This window comes from Phodopus roborovskii, unplaced genomic scaffold (assembly GCF_943737965.1).
Source record: "Phodopus roborovskii unplaced genomic scaffold, PHOROB, whole genome shotgun sequence".
NCBI classification, from domain to species: domain Eukaryota; kingdom Metazoa; phylum Chordata; class Mammalia; order Rodentia; family Cricetidae; genus Phodopus; species Phodopus roborovskii.
This window is the reverse complement of record NW_026125444.1, coordinates 16,522,204-16,549,115: the sequence shown is the minus strand read 5'-3', so window position 1 is coordinate 16,549,115 and position 26,912 is coordinate 16,522,204. Positions and strand designations below refer to the sequence as shown.

Below are 26,912 nucleotides of genomic sequence, written 5' to 3'. Positions count from 1 at the left end.
AGCTGCTGGTTCCCAGAGCTATGGTAATCCTAGGAAGGAGAGATGGAAATTGGGAGTCCAGAAATTTCACTATTCTCCCTAAAATCTGTGTTTTTCTTCAGTCATTGCTTACTTGGTGAAAATTTAAAGTTCTGAAAAAAACTACTTTTGACAAAATTTCATTGCTTTTTGAAAAAGTAAATCTTCAGTGATCTTTTATCCAGGGTTCCAGAAGTATATCTCAGTCTGCCTGTGCTTTTACCTAGTGTGCACATACCCTGCTATTTGAAATGTAAACATGGTCTATATACATTTCTTGGCAGCCATGACAGTCCACTCTTTGATTTCATTGAGAGCTGCTTACGAAATAAACATGAAATGGTTATTTATGAAGCTGCTTCTGCCATTATTCACCTTCCTAACTGCACTGCAAGAGAGTTGGCGCCTGCCGTCTCAGGTCAGTTGTATTTGATAGATGTCCTCTGTTTGTGTTCTCACATTTTTTTAAATCATTGGGTCTGCAGAGGGGTCATTAAGAGTGGTGTTTAGGGCTGAGATTGCTTAGTAAGTAAAGGAACTTGTTAATGACTTCAGTTTTCTTTAATGTTTAGAAAACATATTTGCCTCCACAACTAGTCCTGTTTCTATTTATTTAAATTAAAATATTAATTGAGATATTAATTACTGGAGAAGAAAAGCAAACCTTGCTTTCTATTAAAGTTTTTATAACTGAACAAACAGTGCTTTTTTTCTTCTGTTTTTGATGATGTTTTTGTTCACATGTAGATTTGATGCCGTGATCTAATCCTGATACAATGAACATAATCATTACACATTGTAATTTTCAGCTGTATGGTGAACAGGATGCACACTGACTTTTCTGTTTCCCCTTTTCCAGTTCTTCAACTTTTCTGTAGCTCTCCTAAACCAGCCTTGAGATACGCAGCTGTGCGGACCTTGAACAAAGTAGGTATCACGTTGATAATCTAGACTTGCATGTTTAGTTCAGAAACATTCAATACAAAGCATTTGGCTTTCTCTTGAGCTTAGCCTATGGCGTCACATCTGTAGCACCTTATTTGTACTTGGGACCTTAGTTGTAGACATTTATACCATTAGTCCATGGAGGATTACAATTAATTTCTGACTTCTGAGTACTTTGTGTTCAAGTGTTATACTGCTCAGTATGGAGGCCATTCACAATGGCAATTTAAGTTTATTAAGATTAAGTAAGGGAGTCAGACCTTTAATTCTAGCACTCAGGAGGTAGAGACAGGCAGATCTCTGACTTTGAGGCCAGCCTGGTCTACAGAATGAGATCCAGGACATCCTCCAAAGCTACAGAGAAGCCCTGTCTTGATAAAAACAAAACAAAACAAAAGATTAAGTAAGAGATTCAGTTCTTTAGTCATTATAATCATACTACCTATGCTTATAGCCTTTGTGGTTAATGAAAATCATAGAAAAATGTACAAAGATTTAACAGTTTTATCAATTCCTTATCTCTAATCATTATACGAGTTATATCTTAGAATTTATTTGTTTGTGAATTTTAGAGAGGTTATATAGTATGATGCTACTTCTTATATTAATTCTAGTGAATACCAAACCATTAAAATATTCACAGATTTCTACACAACGCATGTGACTCTGTGCTGCATGGATAAATGAAGATTTTTTTCATCAGGCTGGGTCATCTTTTCCTGTTGAATGAGTTTTACTGATAAAGATCTGGAGAGCAGTTTCACATTTTCAGAATTAGGGGTCAGATATTCTAAGCCCCATATAGGAAAGACAGAGAGATGGCACAACATATTTCAGCAGCAGTTGATAAGCTAGTATGGCAGGAATTTGTTTAATTGTAGGGGTGTTTTAGAAATGACAGAATGTCTTTGTTAATCAGCATTTACCATAATAGATCTTTTTCTAATGTTTAGTGAACAGATACTTATGAACACATAAACTATAAGGAGATAACAGGTCCCACTTACAATAAAAGAGACTGATGTTATTGTTAAGGTTCTATGGAAAGGTTAACAAAGGAGACTACTATGCTATATTGTGGTCATCACTTATTTATCAAGTGAAACCTTGTTAGTTAAAAAACAATTACTTTGGGCAGGGAAGAGTTGAGACAGGGTGTCAGGTACCCCAGGCTGGTCTGGAACTTGTTAAGTGACCATAGATGATGATTACTTTTGGCCTATATTGTTCCCTTTAGATTGTCACTTTATTAAATTTTAAGCTCTGGCCTTTATCAACAACAGTGTGCTTTTTTTTTTTCCCCCTTGCCACTTTCTTCAAGGTGGCAATGAAGCACCCCTCAGCTGTTACTGCCTGCAACCTGGATTTAGAGAACTTAATCACAGACTCAAACAGAAGCATTGCTACCCTGGCCATTACTACATTGCTCAAAACAGGAAGTGAGAGCAGTGTGGACAGGCTCATGAAGCAGATATCTTCTTTTGTATCTGAAATCTCAGATGAGTTCAAGGTAAGATTTTAAAGAGACCTTTTCTAGGTCTATGGTTTACTTACAGTGTCTTTTGAGAAGGTTTTTATATTTATGAAGTCTGCACTATCATTCTTTTCCTTCCTAGGTACTGCTGTATCCTATCTAAATAACTTTTATCTTTCCCCAAGTTGTAAAGATGTGCTGTATTCTAGATGTTTTGACTTGTGTATCTTTTACATTTTGGTTTGTGACCACTTGAATTAATGTTTGTATGGTAAGTTCAGTGTTTTCCTATACCCATACCCAGTTATTCTAGCATAACTTGTTAAAGGGTTTCCTTTCCCTATTGGAGTGCTTTGGTATCTTTCTTGGGGTTTTATTGCTGTGAAGAGATACCGTGACGATGACAACTCTTATAAAGGAAGACATTTAATTGGGTTTGGCTTACAGTTTCAGAGGTTTAATCCATTATCCTCATGGAGAGAAGCATGGTGGTGGCATGCAACCAGACATAGTGCTGGAGAAGAGCTGAGCATTCTACATCTTGATCTGCAAGCAGCAGAAGGAGACTGCAAGCCACCCTAGGCATAGTTTGAGCATATGAGACCTCAAAGCCTGCCTCCAAGTGACATACTTCCTCCAACAAAGCCTACTCCACCAAGGCCACACCTCCTAAATGTACCATTCCCTATGGGCTAAGCATTCACACACATGAGTCTGTGGGGGCTATTCCTATTCAAACCACCATAGTATCTTTATTTGAAAATTAAGTAATCTAATAGTTATTTACTACTAGTGTGTAAAACTATATACCATATTCACGTGGTATCATGTGACCTTTCTGAATTCCTTTATTGCCTACGTTGTTTGAAATAATCTGTATAAATAATAATATCCTGTATAAATGAAAAGGTTTCCTTATTTTGAATCCAAAGATCTTTGCTTCCTTTTTTCTTACCTTATTAAAACAGTTAGCACTTCTAATAAAGTGCTGAGTAGAACCAGAGACAACGTATTAAAATGTTCAAAGGACAATAAGTTTTGGTGTAAAAAAGAGAAGACCATGTCATTCTTTTTTAATATCTAGCATGTAGCACAAGGGACTATTGCTGTCTACTTTATATGAAAAAGTAAACAAAGTAGATGCTTTAAAACCTTGCAGTGTTTTAAAAATTGTTTTGCAGCTGTTTGCCAAAATAAACTGGAATGGTAGAGAAAGTACATTGCTAAGGATAATGTTTTAGAATGGAAGTTGTCAGACTTCTCTAAATGACCATAAAATAAATGCTTTAGCTGATCCAGGCTCCTGAAATTATCTACATATATTATTTATTTTTATTCTTTACAATCCTTTCAAAACTCTAAAATCACCATAGTTTTCAAACCCTACAAAAATAGGATATAAATGTGGAATGATAGTATGTACCCATAACCCTAACCCTAGAAGGCCAGGACAGAAGCATCATGAGTTTTGGCCAGCTTGAGTACATACACATTCTAGGGCATCCTGGGTAAATAGTAAGACTCTTGTCTGAAAAAACAGTCAAGCAGAATGCAACCAAGATTGGATAGTATTTTACTGGCTTCAGTTTTAGAAAATTAAAAAGCTTAGACAGATTAAAAATTAAAGGACACTTAAAACTTAGGTATCACTCATTAGAAATATTTAATTATCCTTTTGTACACCTATTTGTAGAATTTTAAAAATCCAATGTCTAATAAAAGTGAGTTTGTTGTTGTTTTTTGTGTTTGTTTTTATATTTTCTTTTTGAGTCAGGTTCTGACTAGGTAACCTGGGCTGGCCTTAGAGTCACAAAAGGGTAGAGATTATAGTAGCCATGCCTGGCTGAAAAGGGGAAAGAAAAAAGAGAATCCTACAACTTCACTTTTTGAGCTGTGAGAGCATTTCAGTTGTGTGTGTTACTTATACTGGGCAAGTTGTAGGTTCTGTACAGAATGATAGCAGTCATAGAAGTACCAAAGAGTAAACAAAATTCCATGGGTATATTATTTGAGTACATTAGGAAACTGAAGAATGGTAAGAAGTGGTAAAGATACCTGGAAAGGAATCCATCAAGGAAGACTACAAAAGAAACGGTCAGGCAGGGAAGCAGAAAAAAGAGATTGAATCAATGTCACTACATGGAGTTGGTTATTGTCTCAGTCTGATTCTACAAAATGGTTCAGAGAAGTTGTTAATACTTGAGGGTTTAAGCCAGTTCTCCTAACATTGCTTCTGCCTGAAAATGATTTCATAATGGTCTGATCTGTCCTTGAGGTTGAGGTTCTTCTGTTTCTAGAATCTAAGATAAATACAGGTTTAAGACATGACTAAAGACACTTTTTGGAGGTTTGGAATGGGGTATTATAGCTAGTTATGAGCTGTCTCAATTACTGTTACCTTTGTGTATACAGCCTTAAAGGGGATGGAACTAGATGGGTACCACAATTTTTATGCTCTTTTTGAGTAGATTGACATACCTTTATGCAAAATAAGCAGGTGACTGGCCCAAAGTTAAAGGAAATAGATAAAAGATTAAAAAAAAAAAAAAAAAAAAAAAAGATTCCAGGCTTTTATCTTGCTTTTAATTTTGTAGACCCAAGTCAATGATTTTGAGCAGAAATAACTTCTAAATGCCTGTTACAGATCTGTGTAACCATACTCATATATGAGATCCATTGTCCTCTTAGGTAAACTAATAAAATGACTAATATTCATTGTGCTCTTTGTGTTTATATGGGGGTGGGGATCCATTGAGGGTGAAAGGTGACTGACATAAGATCACATTGGCATTAGCAGCACACCTGAAACCCAAACCTGTATTTTCTTATTTTAAATGCCCTTCCCGAGCTTACCATTCTGTGTCTTCATCTGCCATCAAACATTCAATGTTTATATCATTTTTACTAGGTCCGTTTTAAATCTTTCTTTTTGTTTCCTTGTCTTTAATTGTTGACTCTGACATTCTTTATTTTAGATACTGTGTTGACTATGATAAAATTCATCAAAATTAGATAATCACATAGAGAAAATATAATTCATAACCCCTTCACTCATACTATAGACAGAAATGAGTACCATCTGGGTTGCAGATTTGATTGTATAAAGAAAAACAATAAGTAGTTAAAAAAAAAAAAAACAGTGAGGGCATCTTCATGACCCAGAGTAAAACAGATACACATATTTGTTCATGCACATGCATACTTTTTATTGGTCTTGCTCAAGATGTGTTCAGTTGATCAACCACTGCCTCAGTTCTGCTTTTATAAAATGATTCAAAGAAGTCCTGTTTGCTTAAAGGGGCAAGCCATCACCCTTAACATGATTGCTCCTACCTAAGAGTAATTTCTTGTTAGAGGGGTGTGTGTGTGTGTGTGTGTGTGTGTGTATGTGTGTGTGTGCGCGTGTGCGTGCGCGCATATATGTATATATAATTTTAAAAACAAGACATAAAATCTGACAAACTAGAACTAGTAAGGAATTTATATTTACTTTCAATTCTCTTGCATCCCCAACTTTATCCCTGCTCAGCATTACAGACGTCATCTCATCTTCCATTCAAATAGGATAAAGTATTGATGCTGAGGAATGTAACAGTGTAGGCAAAAATCATATTTATACTGTAAAAAATGAAAGTACAAGAAAATCTTCAGAACAACATTAAGTGTTTTATTTGTTTAGGGAGAGGAGAATTTAGATATGAAACAGTTGGGGATGTTAGTTTTTGTCCCCACCCCAATCTTGTCATTAACCTAGTGTTAACTTTTCTTTGCCCTTCTTTTCTGTCTTTGCATTTTTATTGGTTTATATCAGCAAACATGTACATACACATTTCATACCATTATCCTCTTTGCATTTCTGCTTTCATGTTGTGTTTGTGTGGGGGGTGAGGGGTGGTTTGTTTCCCAATGAGTTTCTTTAATGTTGTTTACAGGATTGTGAATAACTTACACAGTGGCTAAACCACTGAAGAAAATGTCTCTCCCTCCCCTCTCAACCATAAATTGCTACTATTGTACCAGTGGGCTCATCTTGACTGGCCAGTTGATATTGTACCTTTCCTTAATCTTTTAAAAGTCCATCTTTTTCACATGTTTTTCCTCCCCTACCCCATCCATATGAATTGGTTAATCCAAAAAGAAAATGCAGATGGCACCTGTCTTATTTAGGGTTTCAATTGCTGTGAAGAGACACCATGGCCACAGCAACTTTTATAAAAGAAAATATTTAATTGAGACTGGCTTACAGGTTCAGAGATTTAGTCCATTATCATCATGGCAGGAAACATGGTGGCACACAGGCAGGCATGGTGCTGGAGAAGGAGCTGAGAGTTCTATGTCTTGAGTTGCATGCAACAGGAAGTGAATTGTCTACCATACTGAATGTAGCTTGAGCAAATGAAACCTTAAAGCCCACCTCCAAAGTGACACATTTCCTCCTGCAAGGCTATATCTACTCCAACAAAGCAACACCTCATAGTTCCATTCCCTTTGGGAAGTGCTGTCTCTGTTTTCTTTCAAACCACCACAGAACCCTAAGAAGTAGTTTCAGATCAACTTAAAAAAAAAAAAAAAAAAACAAAACAAAAAAAAACAAAAAACACTAAGATAGCTTCTAAAGAGACTATCCCTGCTCAGCCCATTCATTTCCTGTATGCTGTTTTACTATAATATCATGTCCTATAAAAGCCCTTTATATTCTCTGTATTCCAGAAGATAAAAACTTGAGAAGGGTCTACTTTGTTTTCTTCAGGGTCAGACTTCAATAGACCTGCTTTCCTTAACCAAAGCAAACATTTAATCTTACAAAACTACAGTACATAAAACATGTACCTAAAAACTTCTTTTGTTAAAAAGCATTGACTCCTCCCTTGGATCCATCAGTGAACTAAAAGAAGGATGAACACCTGGCATCCAAAGTTCAAAACCTGCCATTCAAGTTTTAGGAAGCAACCCAGGAAATGGCAATAGCCTATGTTGTTTTGTTTTGGAAGTTTCTTGGATACTCCCTACCTTGATGAAGATGAGGCAGACCAAAACTTACATATATTAAATGGAAGTATAAGTACAGTCATTTTGGAAAACTAATAATGTTTACTAATGCTGAATGAATCCATGCCTGGTGTGTGACTCCTAAGTGCTTTCCCTACTGCAACGCATGCACAAGACTCATTTTAAATATCAGATGAAGCAGTTAATTTTGGAGGAATCTGTGTGGTTAAGAAAATGACCTCTAAGCAGCTGGTAGTGGCACATACCTTTAATCACAGCACCCAGGAGACAGTGGTAGGCAGACCTGTCAGTTCAAGGCTAGCCTGGTCTAGAGATCCAGTTTCAGGACAGCCAGGACTATACAGAGAAACTCTGTCTTTAAAAAAGGAAGAAGAAGATTTTATAACTAGATGTGTGACTCTGGTTGCCTCAGTTCCTTTGGCTGTAGCAAGGAGATGATAATAGTAATAATCCATAGATTGTTGTGATCTATAAATGAAACCCTGAAAAGCTAAGTGTACCCTACTGTTAACTGCTGCTGTTTTCTGTGTGTATAATACGAGAACTGTAATTACCCAAAGAGTGGTTGAATATTGTCCATATTATTTGGATCGATTCTTTTATTTTAAGCCAATTACCATAAATCTCTTATAGTCTAAACAGACTAATTTCAGCTTGCTTTCAGTTTTAGTATTGCCCTCCCATTTTAATTATTTCATTTTTGATATATAGTACATTCAAAGAAGTATTGATATATTCAGAAAAGTATCACTTCCTCTCATGTCTCCTCCCATAGCTCCTTATAAGACTTTTATTTGCTTGCATATTTGTCTTTAGTACACCTTTTATAAGTATGAGATACATGCATGTTTCTTGTTTTATTGGCCATCAAAGATAGCATTCTGTTGTGTTCTTTTACAGTGCTTTTACTTTTCAACTTAAAAATAAAAAGTCATTCAAAGATTTTGGGAGGAGATATGCTTTTTTAAATTTTCTTTTCTTTTTTTTTTTTTTTTTTCATATTTTTCGAGACAGAGTTTCTCTGTGCCTCAGCTGCTCTGGAACTTGCTCTGTAGACCAGGCTGACCCCAAACTCTCAGAGATTCTTTTTTCTTTACAGCTGCATAATACCCCAGCAGCTGTGTGGAATGTAGCTAACTGAACTAGTCTTCTGTTTAGTTATTTTCTACTTAGCAACAGTACTGCAATGGATACTTGGGGCAGGTATTTTTCAAAACATTAGATCTGTGTCCTCAAGGCATTTTTATGATAAAAGCTAAATATAATAAATACATCATTCATAGAGCATGCTAAATGTTGCCAGCAGTGTATAAAAGTATTATTTTCCCATAAAATTACTAGTAATGTGTGTTGAGCTATTGTAGTTTGCCAACCTTTTGGATAAGAAATGGTGTTTCAGTGTGTGGTTTTAATTTGAATTCTGTTTTTATGAGGAAAATTAAACATCTTTCCCTTTTAAAATCCTTGTTTGCATAATGTTTGCTTGCAAATATGCCTGTAACCATGTGTAAAGGCCAGAGGACAGCCCTTAAGTGTCAGCCCTTCACTCCCACCTTGTCTGTGGTGGATTCTCCGTTTGCTACCAGACTCACCAAGCTAACTTATCCACTGCTAGCTCGCTTCCCAGCATTCTCCTGGTCCCTTCTCCCTTCTTCTAGGGAAGCACTAGGATTACAGATGCTCACTACTGTACCCAGATCTGGGTCCCCACACTTGCTGAGCATACCCATTGATCTGTCTCCCCAACATTTCTAGTAATCCTCTGCATTTCTGAAGGTCATCCAAGGCCTCTCTTTATGAGTTGTCTGTTGAGTTTTTCCACTACATTTTCTACAGAATCTTGTCTTTGTTTCTCAGTAATTTAAAGACTGCTTATATGTTAAGAATACAAACATGAAACATGTTACTACTTTTTTGTCTGAGTTTTCCATTTATCTCCTGTGTTAGAATGGGTTGTTTTTGCTTTCTGCCTTGGTTTATTTTTTGTTGTTGTTTTTTGTTTTTGTTTTGTTTTTTTTTTTTTGTATAGTTACATTTGTCAGTCTTACACGTCTGTGTTTTACTCAAGTTCCATATGTGCTTGTTTCTGCTTTTCTATATATTGTTCACTTATTTGTACATCTTTGCCACACACAGTATTTAGTAAACTTTGTTTACCCTGTTAGCAACTCTTAACTCCCCATCGAAGCTGTTTTTATTCTTTTCCTAGCTATGATTGTATGCTTGTTTTCCTTATCAAAATAAAGAATTTTTTATTGCCATTTTTATTGGAATCATATTAAATGTATAAATTACCATAGAGGAGAACAGCTATCTTATTTATGCTGAAAAACCCTAACCAAGTACAAGGAATGTTTTCAACTCCTTTGACTGTTCTGTGCTTTTCCACAGGTGGTGGTTGTACAGGCAATTAGTGCTCTCTGTCAGAAGTACCCTCGAAAGCACAGCGTCATGATGACTTTCCTTTCCAACATGCTTCGAGATGATGTAGGTAGCAGACGACTTTTTAAACATAGGAACTTGTCCCCTTCAATTCCCTTGATTGCTTGTTGTTGTTAACTCACTTTTGCATAGTTTGTATTTTTTTTAATTCTTTGAGAATTTTATACATATATTCAGTGTATGTTAATCATGTTCAACCCTCACTTCCCTTGCACTCACCTCCCATTAGTATTTTCAAACATTTCTTCATTGTATGTTAAATATATTTCCTTCTCATTTCTGTATGCCTCTCAAATACTACAAATAACCCCAACTGCTCTATTATCATGGCTGGTTATTTTCCCACTTGAAGGGGAAAAAACTTTATTGTTATTGTTAAATAAAGGAAGTTAACTGAACTATAATAAGCATGAATATTGAAATACAAGCATTTCTTTTTTTAAAAAAAAGTTCTTAAAATGGGGATGAGGCGGTGAAAAATATAAGCATGAATATCGAAATACAAGCATTTTTCAAAAAGAGAAAAAAGTCGTCAGAGTGGGAATGACAGTGGTAATTGTTGTGGGGGTGGGCAGAGACCCTGAACTAATGGTAGTGTTGTCTTCTCTTCTGTCAGGGAGGTTTCGAATACAAAAAGGCCATTGTGGACTGCATTATCAGCATTGTGGAAGAGAACCCTGAGAGTAAAGAAGCTGGCCTAGCCCACCTCTGTGAATTCATTGAGGATTGTGAACACACCGTTCTGGCTACTAAGATTCTACACTTACTGGGCAAAGAGGGCCCTAGAACTCCTGTCCCCTCCAAGTATATCAGATTCATTTTTAATAGGGTAGTCCTGGAGAATGAGGCTGTCAGAGCTGGTGAGTCATTAGATCACAACTAGTGATATAATTGCTGGTCTTTCAAAATATATAATTCAAGAGGGTAGTAATGAAATTGGAAAATGAAGTTACAGGTGTGATGTGATTTTGGAGGATACTCTGAGTCTAGATATACAGCTCTTCCTTTGTGTTCCAACTTCCATGCAGATTTTTGCCTTGAATTGGAGTTCTACAGTCCTTGCCTTTCAGTGTAACAGGTATTACTATAGTGATACCTCTAATTTTTTCATTAAACCAATAGTAAAAGTATATATAGGATGTATGTATGGATGTGTCCATATATACATTTTAAGTGATTCTAGTCTTTTCCACTAATATAGGTAAATTATCCTGTAATCCTGTCTCACATTAACTCCTGACATTATCCTTAAACTTCATTTACAGATAAACTCACAGAAGCCATCATTAGGCTCGTTTCCCATTTTCTTCTCAGCTCAATAAAATTTGAACCTCTCCTTTAAAAATGACCTCTCAAGTCATTTTTAAAATTACATATAATTTAGTGGGAAAATCAGACTACTTGATAATTTTGATCTTAGTTCACATCTCAACTTCATAAACTGTTGAATGGCTGCTTAAGGAAACTCTTCCTTTGTTTCCATAGTGTATTTCAGTTTTCTGTCATCCCTTGGTCTATTTATAGTCTTCCTTTCTAGTACATTAATTGGCCCTTCTTAGAATTGTCTTATCACTATATACACTCTTCTGAATTGCTTTTTTTTTTTTTGGTGGGGGGGGGGAGCACTGTTGGTAGGCATGACATTTCCTGAATATGAATGTCCACCGTCCACCCCATATGTAATGTGAAATTCAAACTAATCCAAACTGAAATCTTCACTTGATCCTCTCAGAAAGCTTTGAAACTTCATCTGTTCCTTACCACAGTCCTGTCACTTTGGCCTCCTTAACTGGTTTCTTCATTCTCTTCTGTCATTGGGTACAGGATTAGGCTTTCATTCATTCTGATCCCTAGCTGATCTGCTTCTAGTGTCACAGATATTTTGTTTTTTTACTAGTGGATTATGAAGAATGGACATTAAAATAACACACATTTGGGCTGGAAAGCTGACTTATCTGTTAAGGGTACTTACTGTTCTTGCCAAGGACCTGATTTTGGCTCTACCTGTAACTCCAGCTTCCAGGGGTTCTGAAACTTCTGGCCTCTCCAGCACCTGCACTCTCTCTCTCTCTCTCTCTCTCTCTCTCTCTCTCTCTCTCTCTCTCTCTCTCTCTGTGTGTGTGTGTGTGTGTGTGTGTGTACCTACACATAGGCATGTACACTTTATATAATTAAGAATAACCAAAATAAATCTTTAAAAACAATCTCAAATATATCCTATACTTATGTGGGATAATGTAACCTTTAAGACATTGAGGTTGAGCTATATGTGTATTTTAGTTTATCTCTAGTCTTTTGCTCCAGCTAAACTAACTATTCTACGAAATTAGTTTCAGTAGTGTCTCAGTTCCTTATCTGACCTAAGCCCCCATCTTTGTACTTACCTAGTATCTTGATTAGAGTTCTGCCAGAGATTTACTAGGTAAAACAGTCTCATTCAAAGACCATGTCTTTTATCTTTTTACCACTCAGCCTTTGCCACAGGTAATATTTAGGTGAACATTAAATCTTTGTTGAATGAAAAGAATTTTAATAATAGTTTCTTGGCACTAGTTGAGATTTGAACTGAATCATGTCAGAGGGTATAGGAGAAGCTGTCATGGGGTAGAGACAGCTTACACACGGTATGTACATGATTCTATTTTCCTTACTGGATGTATAATGTTCCTGTGCAGAGCTTGATAGATGTTTCACAATTCTATTTTTGCTTAAGTAATCAAGGAATTGCTAATGAAACAAGACTTTATTTCTACTGAATACTAGTTGTTTCTCATTTGTTTTTGGTTTTTGTATGTTTTTATTTTGTTTTGTTTTTTAATACAAGCTCTCACTTTGTATCCCACGCTGGCCTGGAACTCACTATATAACCCAGGCTGGTCTCAGACTTTGAATAATCTTCCTGCCTTGGCCTCACAAGTGTCTGATTTGTTTTTAGAATGCTTATTGCTTAACTCTGAGAAGCCAGTATTTATGTTGCTTCATTTTTATGTTTCACAATAGCTGCTGTCAGTGCTTTGGCTAAATTTGGAGCTCAGAATGAGGGCCTTCTCCCAAGCATACTGGTACTCTTACAAAGGTATGTAAAAGGATGCCAGCGTCTGAAAGACACAAACCCCATACAGCTACGTACTGAAAAACCTCATCGCACTATGTCTGACACACTGCAGGGCTAAGTGTAGAGCTAGCAGAGCTAGTCAAGAGAAAATGGAGTTTTTTCTATTTCTAATAATTATATATGTGCAAGATACATGTGAAATTTGAGTTTTAGGTTTCTTTTACATGTACAGTAATTTGTACAGTAATCACTAACTTGAAAGAGATATTAAACAATTTATATGAAGAATTGAAGCTAGCCTTTCATGATCTTTATAATTCCCTAGTTAGTGAGGAAAAGGCCTTTTTAGCAAATGTTTTGTGATTGCATTTTATATTTAAAGCAGTTAAGTCATAAGTCAAGACTGACAAGTTTAATTGAAGCAGATTGCCATTCAAACAGCACTGAGTGCTAGTTTTTTTTTTTTTTTTTTTTTTTTTTTTTGTTTGTTTGTTTTTTTTGTCTCCTTAGTGTAACATTTCCATTTCCTAGTGTTGGGCTCTTATAGTTACAGATTCAAGGTTAGACTTCTCATTATTATGTCATGTTACTGTGTTCTTCCTAGTAACTTCAGGTTTCCTAGTGTAGTAATTCTGATTTGCATTAGCATTTCTTTAGTACTTCATAACAGTTCAAGAATCATAGGAAATTTAGGAGCCATAAAAGTCATATCATATAACCTCAACTGTGCTCTACAGGAATGGTGGTAAAACTGTTGGACAACTTTGGGATATAGAAACATACCTATGCCATTCCTTCTGAACAGGTGTATGATGGATACTGATGATGAGGTACGGGACCGAGCTACCTTCTACCTGAATGTGCTACAGCAGAGACAGATGGCCCTGAATGCTACATATATCTTCAATGGTTAGTGCATTAGGGTTATGGAGACGCAACACTTCTGTTCAAGTAGACAAACCTATTTTATGGTGATTCACATATTAGCTGATTCCTTTAGGCAGCTGTATGGTTTTAATCTTTGAATGAAATTCCATTTCTAGAGAAACCTATATTCATTCACAGAGGTGTTTTTTAATTTGATAACAGCAATTCCTCTGAAATAATACGTATTTTTTTAAAGTATAAAAGGATCCAAAGAATATTGCTTATCTCTGGTTCTTCTTTGGTTCCCTCTTACATGATTCTCTCCAGTTTTGTTTCTTCTGCTTTTCTTGTTCTCATATAGCTAAATATTTGATTTTATGAGAGATGCTCACATTTTGTTGACTTTATGTTCTGCTCCTATGTTTCCTTGAAAGAAATGAGGCAGCTTATAATAAGTTGATAAGTAATCTTTAATTTGATTACTTGGGTTATAGCAGTGGTTCTCAACCTTCCTAATGCTGCAACCCTCTAACACAATTCTTCACATTGTGGTGACCCCAACTATAAAGTTATTTTTGTTGTTACTGCATAACTGTGATTTTGCTATTGTTATGAATTGTAATGTAAATATTTGTGTTTTTCAATGGTCTTAGGTGAACCACTGTGAAAGGGTTTTTTTGAGATCTTTTAGTAATACAACTGATGACATTGCCTAAATTCAGGATTTTAATTTTAACTCTCTTGGGTAACAATAAGAAAATGTCCCAAGATGAAAAGTTTTTCTTAATCACTTAATACAAAATGTCACAGTACTTGAAGCTGTTTGTTATTATTTTTTGGTACATGTTTCTCTTCCTACAGAAAGCTTTGAGAAGAGATTATAATGCTGAGATTTTCCTGTTTATAGGTCTGACAGTCTCTATACCAGGGATGGAAAAGGCCTTACACCAGTATACACTAGAGCCTTCAGAAAAACCATTTGACTTGAAATCCATTCCTCTTGCGATGGCTCCTGTCTTTGAACAGAAGTCAGGTAACAGAACTGTTTAACTCTGTTAGTTTTTCTGTGTGTAAGTAATTTATAAAAAACAAACAAAACAAAACAAAATTTAAAAAGAAACCTAGAAAAAGCTTTTTAAAAATAGCATAGTTAATCTCTTTCATTTTTTAAATTTTTGCTTGTTTGTTTTTTTGAGACAGGGTTTCTCTACATAATAGCCCTTTCCTGAAATTCACTCTATTGCTCAGGCTAGTCTCAAACTCACAGAGATTTACCTGCTTTTGCTTCCCAAGTGCTGGGGTTTAAGGTATGCACCATTGGTTTAAATTTAAAATTTTAATTTTAAGTCCCTTGCATTATACCCAAAAGCAAGAATAAGAAAATGTCCCAAGATGAAAAGTTTTTTTTTTTTTTAAGTTATTTAATACAAAATGTCATAGTACTTGAAGCTGTTTGCGACTGTGTATCTGCTAAAAGTTACTGCCTTCATCTCTTTCTGTATGCAAGGTTAGCTAACAGTGGAAAGAAACTCACTTGATTGCTTATATCTGTCTTTGTAGAAATCACGCTTGTGACTCCTAAGCCAGAGAAGTTGGCTCCTTCCAGACAAGATATTTTCCAAGGTATGTTTTTATGAGTACAAATAATAATCTTTATAATCTCTAGGCATCATAAATTAATAACATCTACTGCTTTTACTCAGTTCGATTAATTCTCAGTTTAGTAAATTTTCCTGTGACATAGGTTATAGTGGCTGCAATTACTTGGTGTTCATGAACTAGCCAGTGACTAATTTACTACCTGGGAGTATTGTTCTTGTACATCTTTTTTGGGTTAAAAGGGAAAGAAATTAGCAATTTAGTTTCTCCCCCTTCTCCCCCCCCCCAACACATATAGGAACATAGTCTATAATCTTTATAATTTCACAGAAGTTTGGAGTCCACTGGTTAAGTGTTCAGTTATTAGTAAGGCCATAGAAATGAAACTTTTTTTCTGTGCCGTGGTAACTAAATTATTTTAATTAAGTCCCTTCCTTTCTTCTTCATACAGTGCTTCTACTTTTCTTTCCCTTTGTGCTTAACAGAGCAGTTGGCTGCCATTCCTGAGTTTATGAATCTGGGGCCCTTGTTCAAATCTTCTGAGCCTGTCCAGCTCACAGAGGCAGAGACAGAATACTTTGTGCGCTGTATCAAGCACGTGTTTACTGACCACATTGTGTTCCAGGTGAGATAAAAAACTGTTGGTTCTCTCTAGGCCTTCTAATACAAGCTGGTATGCTTGGAGCAAATAGCACTTCCCATTAGTTTGATTCTAGTTCCTTTCATAGAGGGTTAATTTAGCAGTAGTTCTAGTTTTGTTTAGTGTTTTTTCCAGAGATATAGAGGTTTCTTCTGATGATGGTCTATTTTTGATAACTAAAATTTAAAAATATAAAATTGAATGTCTCAAGAAATGGACAATATGTATGTGTTCAACTATTTTAAAAATCAGCATTTAACATGGTAAACTGAGTGGGTTGTCCAAAGAACTTAGATTTGATAGTTGTCATATTTCTTTGTATGTGATGGTATCATGGAGAGAAACCCTGATGGTTCAACACTAAGAACGAAAAAGAAGCCTGTCTGTGTTTCACAGAGGCAGGCTAAGGGGGAGCTGAGAGCACACACTTGGCAGGTGTGAGGCCTGGATTCAATCCCTAATACCAACAGAAGAAAAAAAGATCTTAGGAGACTTATAGTGTTGTTTATATGAATGCAGTGGATTCCAGAGCTGAACTGTGGACTATGAGTGGGTAGAAACAACTCACTGGAAAGCATTTCTTATTCTTTACCACTTTTCTGTTGCTAACTCTTCAGTTTGACTGTACCAACACTCTGAATGATCAGCTGCTGGAGAAGGTGACAGTGCAGATGGAGCCATCTGATGCCTATGAAGTGCTGTGCTACGTCCCAGCCCCCAGCCTCACTTACAATCAGCCAGGGATATGCTACACACTTGTTCGCTTGCCGGAGGAGGACCCTGTAGCAGGTACTAACTTTAGAAGGGAGAAGATGCTCAGTGCTCCGAAAACAAGCTCTTAAGCTCTTAGAATGTCTAGACAAGTATTTAATGTTTAAGAATGTGGTTCTTTCCAGAACTTAATGGTGTGTGTGTGTGGGGGGGGGTATGTTTATGAAATTGGTTACTACTGTAGAAATACTACTTTCAAAACTAAGTCTGTGAGAAAAACGTGCTGATGATAATGTTAAAAGAGAAACTGAATGTATACAGTGATAGCCTCCAAAAGAACTCAGGCGTTTTTGTTTTGTTTTGTTTTTTGTTTTTCTCTATTTCATTTTACATGCCAGTCACAGTTCCCCTTCCCTCCCCTCCTCCCACTCTCTCTCTACCTCTCCCCAACCCCCCCCCCCATCTACTCAGAAAGGGGAAGGCCTCCCATGGGGAGTCAACAAAGCCTAGCACATTCAGTTGAAGCAGGACCAAGCCCCTTGCATTAAGGCTAAGTAAGCAAGTCATCTCACCATATGGAATGAACTCCAAAAAGCCAGTTCATGTACGAGTGTGAATTCGGGGCTTCTATTGAAACAATGTAACTGTTACGTGAAGGTTCTAATACCTGATGAGTCTTATAAGAATCATGATGTTTCTTTCCAGGGTCCCTGGGAATACTTGGTTATTTAGCAGATGGTTGGCATTTTAACACATTATTTTAATCATCTTGTAGTGTAAGACTCATCTGCAATGTCTCAGCTTAATAACTAGTTTACTCGACCATTTTGTGTCCATATTTGAGAAAGGCATTATCATTTATTTGACCTATGTTCAATCTTGGTGTGGAGGTAGTATAAGGGGTTTAAAAGAGAGCCAACTGCTAGTGAGAGTTTATAATTTGAGGATTTAGAATGGTCTTGACAGAATATCTTTATAAATGTTGGAATCTGTCACACTTGAATTCTTTTCCCCACTCAGTTTTCCCATATTCACTGCAGAACACCTAGCAGTAGTTACCCAGCTTTGCCAGAAATAAACACACATACCACGTTAATATTTAAACAGTTTTTATTACTAGTAAATACAGGAAATACAGAAATGAACAGTATTAACAACCATCAGGGAAGTTACAGAGTTACAAGTAATCATAAAAGTATTAGTAAATAGTTATCCCCAGTCATCATTCAGTTACATTTGAGGCTTAGTCCAATTTATTTTATGGCCCCTGTTCCTCGATGTTCATTCATGGGAGCCCCTGACCAGTCTTATCTGTGTTGGGTGCTAGACTAAGCTACTCAGACTCTGGCACGAGGTAGATTCACATTGGCACCATTGCCGAGTCTGAATCCCAGGTTGTTCCCTCCAATCCTGAGTGGAACTGTGTTTGTTGTTATACAGCCATCTGGATCTATTACCCCCTGGGTGGGAAGGCACTTCCTATCTGGACCCTGATATTCCTCCTTTAAATTTCATTACTCTTTTGTGAAATTTCTCACATTCCATTTCCTTGTAGCTTCACTTTGCTCTCCTGGTCTGGTTTTCCCTCCAGATATATATATATATATATATATATATATATATATATATATATATATATATATATATATATATATCTGAAGCATGTCAGCTAGGAATAATTAAACTTTCTGTTCTCTCAAGTAAAGCTAGTTTTATTTGCTGATGTTCCAAACTTGTATCCGGGTCCAGCCTTAATGTAGCTCTATGTTTTTTGCCATCATCCCAGGAGAATATGCATTTTGTCTGGATTTTTCCAACATCCATCTTTCCTTCCTTCAGAATTCCTCTGCAACCATTGTACTTCTCACTAAACTTATGGGCTGTTTTATTTTTAAGGGAAGCTATTACTTTTCCACTTAATTACAAAGGGAAGTAAAATCTGAACCCATTGAAAACTCTAGCTAGCCACTCCCAGTTGAAAATACTAGCTCCTCAAGCTCTTCAGGTGCATGCTGATATGGGATAACTCAGGGACCCACACCCCAGGGAATGGGATTAAAAGAGGAAGTACAGTTTTACAACACCAAAATACACAGAACAACAATACTGAAATCACAGTAGTTACATATATTACAGGAAAACAGCAGTAACATTAAACACTTCCACCAAGAGACATCACCTCAGCCCTCTTTTCTGAGGAGGTGACTTCTTTTTTAAAACACATCTTATACCTTATTAGCCCAGAGGTTTTAACTTTTGGTCTGCTGGCTAAGGACTATTTGGGGTTTGTTTATATAAAAATTTGGCAATTAGAGAATTCTCTTTATGTTAAAATTCAGAGGGTTTCCTGATCAGTGTCAGAATGTGGTTATAAACTCTAATCTTGTTTCAGTATTTTTCTGTTTGACCTACCATAGGCATGAATACTCCTTTCTATTCTTTAGTTTTTATTAGAACTCATGAATTTGTAATCCATAGCCAATGTCAGCTCTACTTTCCAGTGGACGAAGTGAAATGCCAGGACACAGGTGGTAATGGAGTCTTTATCTGCCCTCCCACCCTTCATGTTAGCACTGCAATTTTTCCCATTAGGGATACTCTAAAGATTACCAGTCATTTCAAACTCTATTACTTCTAATATGTATCTTATCTCAGAAAAATATTTTTCCTTATGGTCATAGGGGAAAAAATAGAAATTCTTGGTTATGAATTCCTTCAACATGAAAATAACAAAGCATCTTACAGAGGAATATGGGTTTAATAGATAGGTATAATAATTTGAATTCTGGCCTTACTACTCCTTTTCCATTGGGGCTATATGAATTTTGTTGCAGGCCATGTTAAATATAATTCAACGATGTCCAACTCTTCTCTCAATTGTCATTGTTCCCCCACACATCTTTTTTTTTTTTTTTTTTAATTTTATTTTGCCATTTTTTTTTTTTTTTTTTTTTTTTTTTTTTTTTTTTTTTTTTTTTTCCCTCCTTTCTAAGACAGGGTCTCCCTCTGTATCCCAGGCTGGCCTTCAGCTTGTGATCTTCCTGCCACTAAACGAAACTCACATTTTCTAATTCTACACTTTAATCATGTGATGATGCCACTACTTTCCTATGACTTTTCTTTAATGTTATTCTGTGTTTTGGTTTTTTTGTTCGTTTGTTTGTTTGATTGGTTGTTTTTTTTTTTTGTTTGTTTTGTTTTGTTTTGTTTTTTGTCCTTCTGCTTTTTAAAATCAGTGAAGTTGTTTCCATAATAAATGAAGGCAGGTCCACCTGAGTTGCCTCTCTTAAAAAGGCAACTCTGCTTAGGCCTCCAGAGTCTGCATATCATTCATTGCTTAACCTGGAGATCTGATAACACCGCCCACCTTGGAAACCCTGAATTCTGCCTGTTGCTTTCCTGCACTGGCTCCATTATCAAGGGTGAGCCACAATTTCAGTTGGTTCTATCCTCCCCTGACCCTTTCATTTCTCATCAGCTGTGTGACCAATTCGATTGAAACTTTGTTACCGACCTAGGGCCACCTACTTCAGTGTCACTTTCTAACTTGGTTGCAGGGCTATTCCTGGTAAAATCATCACCTATATTTTTCTCATGTGAACTTATCCACACTTATCTTGGAACCTTCCAATCGATGCATGGACTAAGGAGTCTTTCCAGCCGTGTCTGATCATTGCCAGCCTGTAAGCCTGGGGAATCTCTAGTGAGTCCAGATGCTATAACCATCCTAGTCTCTTCGGTGTACTGTTGTGGGAAAAACAAAAACCCACTTTCTTGCTTGGAATCATAGTCTGACCTGAGCCATCTTGCCATGCTTTTCCGTGACCTAGTGCTAATTATTTTCTAGGTACTACCCTGCCTGTACCCCCTGACCCAAATTGGCATGGCCTCATCTCTGCATTTCCCTCTAAATCCTGAGTGTACCTTCTTAGTGTGGTGCCTTCCCCTGAGCCTCTCTGCACCCTCTGCTCTCTCCGCTGCTGGCTCCTTCCTCCTCTCTTCTCATGTCCTCCTCGCCTACTCACAACTCTCCTGCATCCAGCTAACCCTGTCCCCTGCTCTATCTTCCACCGCCCAGAGAAGTAGAGGCATACTCTCAACACCTGAAGCTCCTTCCGGTGCCCTCTGTGCTGCTCTGGTGTATTCTGTGCACCTCTGAATCTGACCCCGCTTGACCTGTCCTCCACACCCACTGCTCCATCACATTTGGTCCTCTTGGCATCAGACTGACTGTCTCAAGTCTGCACACAGCCATCTCTGCCAGCCTCATCCATCTCTGTCACGTCAGTCCTCAGCAGGAACCACAGTGTGGGCACTGCACTCCCTGCCCCTGACAGGAAACCCTCACAGGCTCTCATCCTTCTCACACCTTCCTTCTGCACTGCATCAGATAGATGCCACTGTCACCCCTGCACTGACAGGGCCGTCTCTCCAAGTCTGACAGTCATGACTCTGATGCGTCCATCTGCCTGGACTCACAGGCTCCACCCGCTCACCCTTCCTTCTCTGTAGCCATCTCCGTTCCCCCCTCCACCAGTGATTCCCACCCAGGGGTGCATGGCCCCCCAGTAGCCTATCAGAACCTTCTTCTGGGTGGTGTTACTGTTGTGAGCAGATCCCTGCTCTGCCTCTGATGTTCTGATAGGCCACGTGGGGGCCATGCCCCGCCCGCCCCTCGGGTGGAATCCCCCCATCCCACCCCCCCCCCTGGTTGAGAATCACTGCTGTGGAGGCCTCCCTGCTGCCTGGCCTTTGCTGTCCCATTCTGTGTCCCCAGCTTTCTGGTGCTGACCATTAGATGACCTCATTCTAGCAGTTCAGGGCTTCCCTGTCTCATATGGATGGATAGGGCACTCTCTAGTTGGAACCACTCCCTTCCCTTCCTGGTTTATTCCTTTACACAAAGCAGTATTCATTGGTTTAAGATCACATTTCTCCCTGCTGGTTGTTTCCCATCCCTGTTTGGTTTGGTTTGGTTTTTCTTCCCAAAGTGTGGCTTGCAAGTTGACCAGAGTGCTCTTACGGGCCTCCTTCTGCCTCTGGGCTCCCCACTTGCTTGTTCCCGGGTTGCCTGGCTCCTACCCCTTCTTCCTGCTCCTGCTCTGTTCTCTCCGGCTGTGTCTGCCCTGGCTCCTGCTGCTCACTCCACCCTGTGCTACAGCGTCTCGATGTGCCCACTTCCTCACTCCAGTCTTTTTGCTGGGAACCTGTTTCTTCTCTTGCCTTTGCTTAGCGGGAGACTCCCTGCTTTTCCTCTATGGCCCATACTTTCCTCAAAAAAGCTACAACTTGCCACTTGATCTTACTCAGGACTCATGGCTCTAGGACCTGCTTCCTTCCTATATCTGCTTTCATACTCAGATATTTTCCATTGCTGCCCTACCGCCACTACTGAAGCTTTCCGATCACTGGTCTGGGTTTTCATTGCTTGTACCTGCTCCTCATCTTGTACTGCCATTCCGTGAACTCTCCCATGTCAACCACTCTCTTCTTTCCCCTTCTTTCCAGCAGCAGGTCAGAAGAGTAAAGCCAGTCCTACCACATCCTACTCTTCTCACTTCTTCACCTGCATTGCAAACCCCATGAAGAGATTGTAGCCCTGCCCATTGCAGGCACACTCCTTCAAGTGCACTAGATGTCCTTCTTTCCTTACTGCCACTAGGAAATACAATATTCATTATACTTGTATTTATATTTGAAGACATTCTCTTTATGTAAGTACCACACTATATCCTCTTCTTTATTACCTTACCTTTTGGCCTTTCAATCAGTCACACGGTAGCCTAAGCCCATCCTGTCACCAGACCCGGGCCTTTTTGGCCAGGGCCATTCCACTGCTCATGGACTAGTGACCTAACTTCACTCTAAACCTGTGAGGCTCCCATGGTGTTGGAAGGTCCTTCCTACCTGGTGGTTGGAACGTCCTACCTACGCTGGGCAGTTAGAAGGTCCTTCCTACCTTGAGCGGTTAGAAGGTCCTTTCTACCCGGTGGTTGGAACGTCCTTCCTACCCTGGGCAGTTAGAAGGTCCTTCCTACCTTGAGCGGTTAGAAGGTCCTTCCTACCCGGTAGTTGGAACGTCCTTCCTACCCTAGGCAGTTAGAAGGTCCTTCCTACCTTGAGCGGTTAGAAGGTCCTTCCTACCTGGGTAGTTGGACCATCCTTCCTACCCTGGGATTCACCAAGACCTCTTGCACAGTCTCTCTGTTGTACAGCACACCTCTCTCCTTTCAGCCAATCTTGAACAGTGGGAGCACAGGTTCAGAGGTCAACTGCGAAGTGGCTGCTACGCATTGGTACCCAGCTGTGCCTCTACTGTTTGCACACATCCTGTAGCTACACTCTTACTGGACTCTTCATGAGTCCAGTCCCACGTTTCTGAGGCGGCTTAACAGTAGTCTGTGCAGGAGTCTATAAGGTGCACCTCACCTGGTTTCCTCTAATAAAACTCAAGCCACTCTTGTCCCCTTTCTATAAACGCCATCCAGTTCCATTATGCACACACCCGGGCTTTTGCTCATCTTTTCTGTCCCAATAAAAACCTGACATTAATACCATCTATCCAACAAACTTGTCCCCTGAGATCTTCCAAGGATCTCAGTTAGGGAACTCTACTCTCTACTTTATTGTCTTCCATAGTGGCCCCTCACCTTGACTGAATTCACCACAAACTCATGAAATTCTCTGCTGAAATGCCTCTTCTTTTATTTGCACACCTGCTGCCCTAAGCCAGTTCAGCACCTGTCACCTTCCAATTGCAAGCCAAAGATCACTCTTTTTCTTCCATGCAGGTGCTATTAACTTTCTACCTCCATCCTCTGCAGATTGTTCCTTTCTCTGTGATCAACACTACTAACTTCACTTGCTGCCTTTCAATCAGTGCATGAACTCATCAGTCTTCCCCTTCTCTGCTCCCTTCCCAACCTTCATCCATTCCTGACATTACTGTCAGCCTTTGTGCTCTAAACAAGTTCTCCTGAGTACATGCTGTTTAAAGCCGCCCCTGCCAGCCTAGCTTTCTAGTTCTTACCACATTAAGGCAAGTCAGTTACTTGTCTGAGACCTTTATATCCAACTGATCCACTTCCTGTGGCCTCTTCTAACATTTCCTCCCAGTATTTCATGAGTATTATGATCACCACAGCCTAATGCAGATGCGTCCTTCACCTGTTTCGATCCTGCTTTCTTACCCAAACCATGCTGTTTCCTTCTCTGAATTGAATGAGCTACATCTAACACTCTCCATCTTCTTCCTTTCCCTTCACTCTTATTGTATCATCCTTGATGTGGTGCCTTCCCCTGAGCCTCTCTGCACCCTCTGCTCTCTCCGCTGCTGGCTCCTTCCTCCTCTCTTCTCATGCCCTCCTCGCCTACTCACAACTCTCCTGCATCCAGCTAACCCTGTCCCCTGCTCTATCTTCCACCGCCCAGAGAAGTAGAGGCATACTCTCAACACCTGAAGCTCCTTCCGGTGCCCTCTGTGCTGCTCTGGTGTATTCTGTGCACCTCTGAATCTGACCCCGCTTGACCTGTCCTCCACACCCACTGCTCCATCACATTTGGTCCTCTTGGCATCAGACTGACTGTCTCAAGTCTGCACACAGCCATCTCTGCCAGCCTCATCCATCTCTGTCACGTCAGTCCTCAGCAGGAACCACAGTGTGGGCACTGCACTCCCTGCCCCTGACAGGAAACCCTCACAGGCTCTCATCCTTCTCACACCTTCCTTCTGCACTGCATCAGATAGATGCCACTGTCACCCCTGCACTGACAGGGCCGTCTCTCCAAGTCTGACAGTCATGACTCTGATGCGTCCATCTGCCTGGACTCACAGGCTCCACCCGCTCACCCCTTCCTTCTCTGTAGCCATCTCCGTTCCCCCCTCCACCAGTGATTCCCACCCAGGGGTGCATGGCCCCCCAGTAGCCTATCAGAACCTTCTTCTGGGTGGTGTTACTGTTGTGAGCAGATCCCTGCTCTGCCTCTGATGTTCTGATAGGCCACGTGGGGGCCATGCCCCGCCCGCCCTCGGGTGGAATCCCCCCACCCCCCCCCCCCCCGGTTGAGAATCACTGCTGTGGAGGCCTCCCTGCTGCCTGGCCTTTGCTGTCCCATTCTGTGTCCCCAGCTTTCTGGTGCTGACCACTTCGTGTCCTCACTCAAGCATTGTGGCACTTCCTAGTCTCACTCCCTTTTTCAAGACACCTTCTTCCTTTCCCTGTTTATTCTGTCACACAGGACATGCCCTGGTCTTAATCTGCATGTTACAGCTGGTCTCTTTAACCCTCTGTCCTACCCAGCCTCACTCACGTCTTCCATTAGTCTGGGTCTTTGGGGTGAATGTTATTACCCCTTTTGTTTCTTCTGCAATTAAGAAGAATGTGGTTGTGCCTTTGGTCCTCAAGACCCTTGTTGTAGTGGGCCAACTGGTGTTATTGAGTGCAGCTATTTCACCCTTAACCGTCCTGCTTCTACCAAAGTAGATTCTGCTGACCTTCCATCATCTTGCCCGGCTCTTTGACATGTAATCACCACTCTTCCTAACTGCTCACAAGCCCCACAACCGTGCTGTTCTTTGGGCCTTTCCTTTGTCTCTTGATTGTACCCACCCACACCATGCTTTCTCTACACAGTTCATCACATTGATTCTTTCTTTGCAGCCATTTAAAAACAGAGTTCCTAGTTTTCTTGCTCTCAGTTGACTCCCCCTTTTTTGGGGGGGTTGTTTTGTTTTTTTGCTTTTTTTTGTGACATGCTTTCTCTATAGTGCTGGCTGTCTTAGAACTCATTCTTTAGACCAGGCTAGCATTGAACTCAGAGAGCCACCCGCCTCTGCCTCCTGAGTGCTGGGATTAAAGGCATGCACCACCATGGGCAGGCTAATTGACATTGTTCTTGATCCTCAGTATACTTTCCTTGGTTCAGTGCCCAGCCCTGCATGCTGCCCTCTCTCGTTCTTTCATATGTTGCAAACTCCTAACCTCTTCTCCTATCTCCTGGGTCCAGCTGACCCTCTCCCCTGCTGTACTCTGCCCTGCAGTGTAGCCGTGACCTCTACACCGGGAGCCCTTGCAACCATTGCACCGGTTCAGTCTGTAGCCCTGGGTGTGTACCCTCTGCTTTGCCTGCCCTCCACACCCATTGTTCTACCACGCTCCTTCATCTTTGCAGCCAACTTTGTACCAAGCCTGTGCACTATACCCAGAAGTCCACGTAAGTTCTTTCTAGAACTCCATACCCATGGCTTCCTCTAACTTTTGCTTCTTTTTGTGTTCTTTGTTTGACGCAATTCCTGAAAAGCCCACAGAGAGGATCTGACTCTTAATGTTGCTGTCCATATAAGCTTTTTGTCCTCTGTCCTCATTTCCGCCTACCCCTCCTCAAACAAGGGTGCCCACCTTCATTCTGTCATGCTGACGGGCTGACAGCTGTCTTCCAGGATACCCTAGCCCATCACCTTCCTTCTCTGTAGCCATCTCCGTTCCCCCCTCCACCAGTGATTCCCACCCAGGGGTGCATGGCCCCCCAGTAGCCTATCAGAACCTTCTTCTGGGTGGTGTTACTGTTGTGAGCAGATCCCTGTTCTGCCTCTGATGTTCTGATAGGCCACGTGGGGGCCATGCCCCGCCCGCCCCCCTCGGGTGGAATCCCCCCATCCCCCCCCCCCCGGGTTGAGAATCACTGCTGTGGAGGCCTCCCTGCTGCCTGGCCTTTGCTGTCCCATTCTGTGTCCCCAGCTTTCTGGTGCTGACCATTAGATGACCTCATTCTAGCAGTTCAGGGCTTCCCTGTCTCATATGGATGGATAGGGCACTCTCTAGTTGGAACCACTCCCTTCCCTTCCTGGTTTATTCCTTTACACAAAGCAGTATTCATTGGTTTAAGATCACATTTCTCCCTGCTGGTTGTTTCCCATCCCTGTTTGGTTTGGTTTGGTTTTTCTTCCCAAAGTGTGGCTTGCAAGTTGACCAGAGTGCTCTTACGGGCCTCCTTCTGCCTCTGGGCTCCCCACTTGCTTGTTCCCGGGGTTGCCTGGCTCCTACCCCTTCTTCCTGCTCCTGCTCTCTACCTTCTGCTCTGTTCTCTCCGGCTGTGTCTGCCCTGGCTCCTATGTTTGACTCTTTCTTGTAGCTTTCTTGTAGCATTGTATT

General features: G+C 40.0%; 1 protein-coding gene across 2 annotated transcripts in view; it reads left to right on the top strand.

Annotated features, from left to right (window-relative positions):
- The window catches only part of Copg2 (COPI coat complex subunit gamma 2), a 106,726-nt gene that overhangs the window by 58,774 nt on the left and 21,040 nt on the right, over positions 1–26,912 (top strand). For both annotated transcript variants that reach the window (XM_051175856.1, XM_051175855.1), the window contains 11 exons: positions 303–436; positions 878–945; positions 2,285–2,473; positions 9,839–9,934; positions 10,506–10,749; positions 12,890–12,965; positions 13,750–13,853; positions 14,719–14,844; positions 15,372–15,434; positions 15,896–16,035; positions 16,668–16,839. In XM_051175856.1, coding sequence (XP_051031813.1) covers positions 303–436; positions 878–945; positions 2,285–2,473; positions 9,839–9,934; positions 10,506–10,749; positions 12,890–12,965; positions 13,750–13,853; positions 14,719–14,844; positions 15,372–15,434; positions 15,896–16,035; positions 16,668–16,839 — 1,412 coding nt within the window. The remainder of the gene's footprint in view (positions 1–302; positions 437–877; positions 946–2,284; positions 2,474–9,838; positions 9,935–10,505; positions 10,750–12,889; positions 12,966–13,749; positions 13,854–14,718; positions 14,845–15,371; positions 15,435–15,895; positions 16,036–16,667; positions 16,840–26,912) is intronic.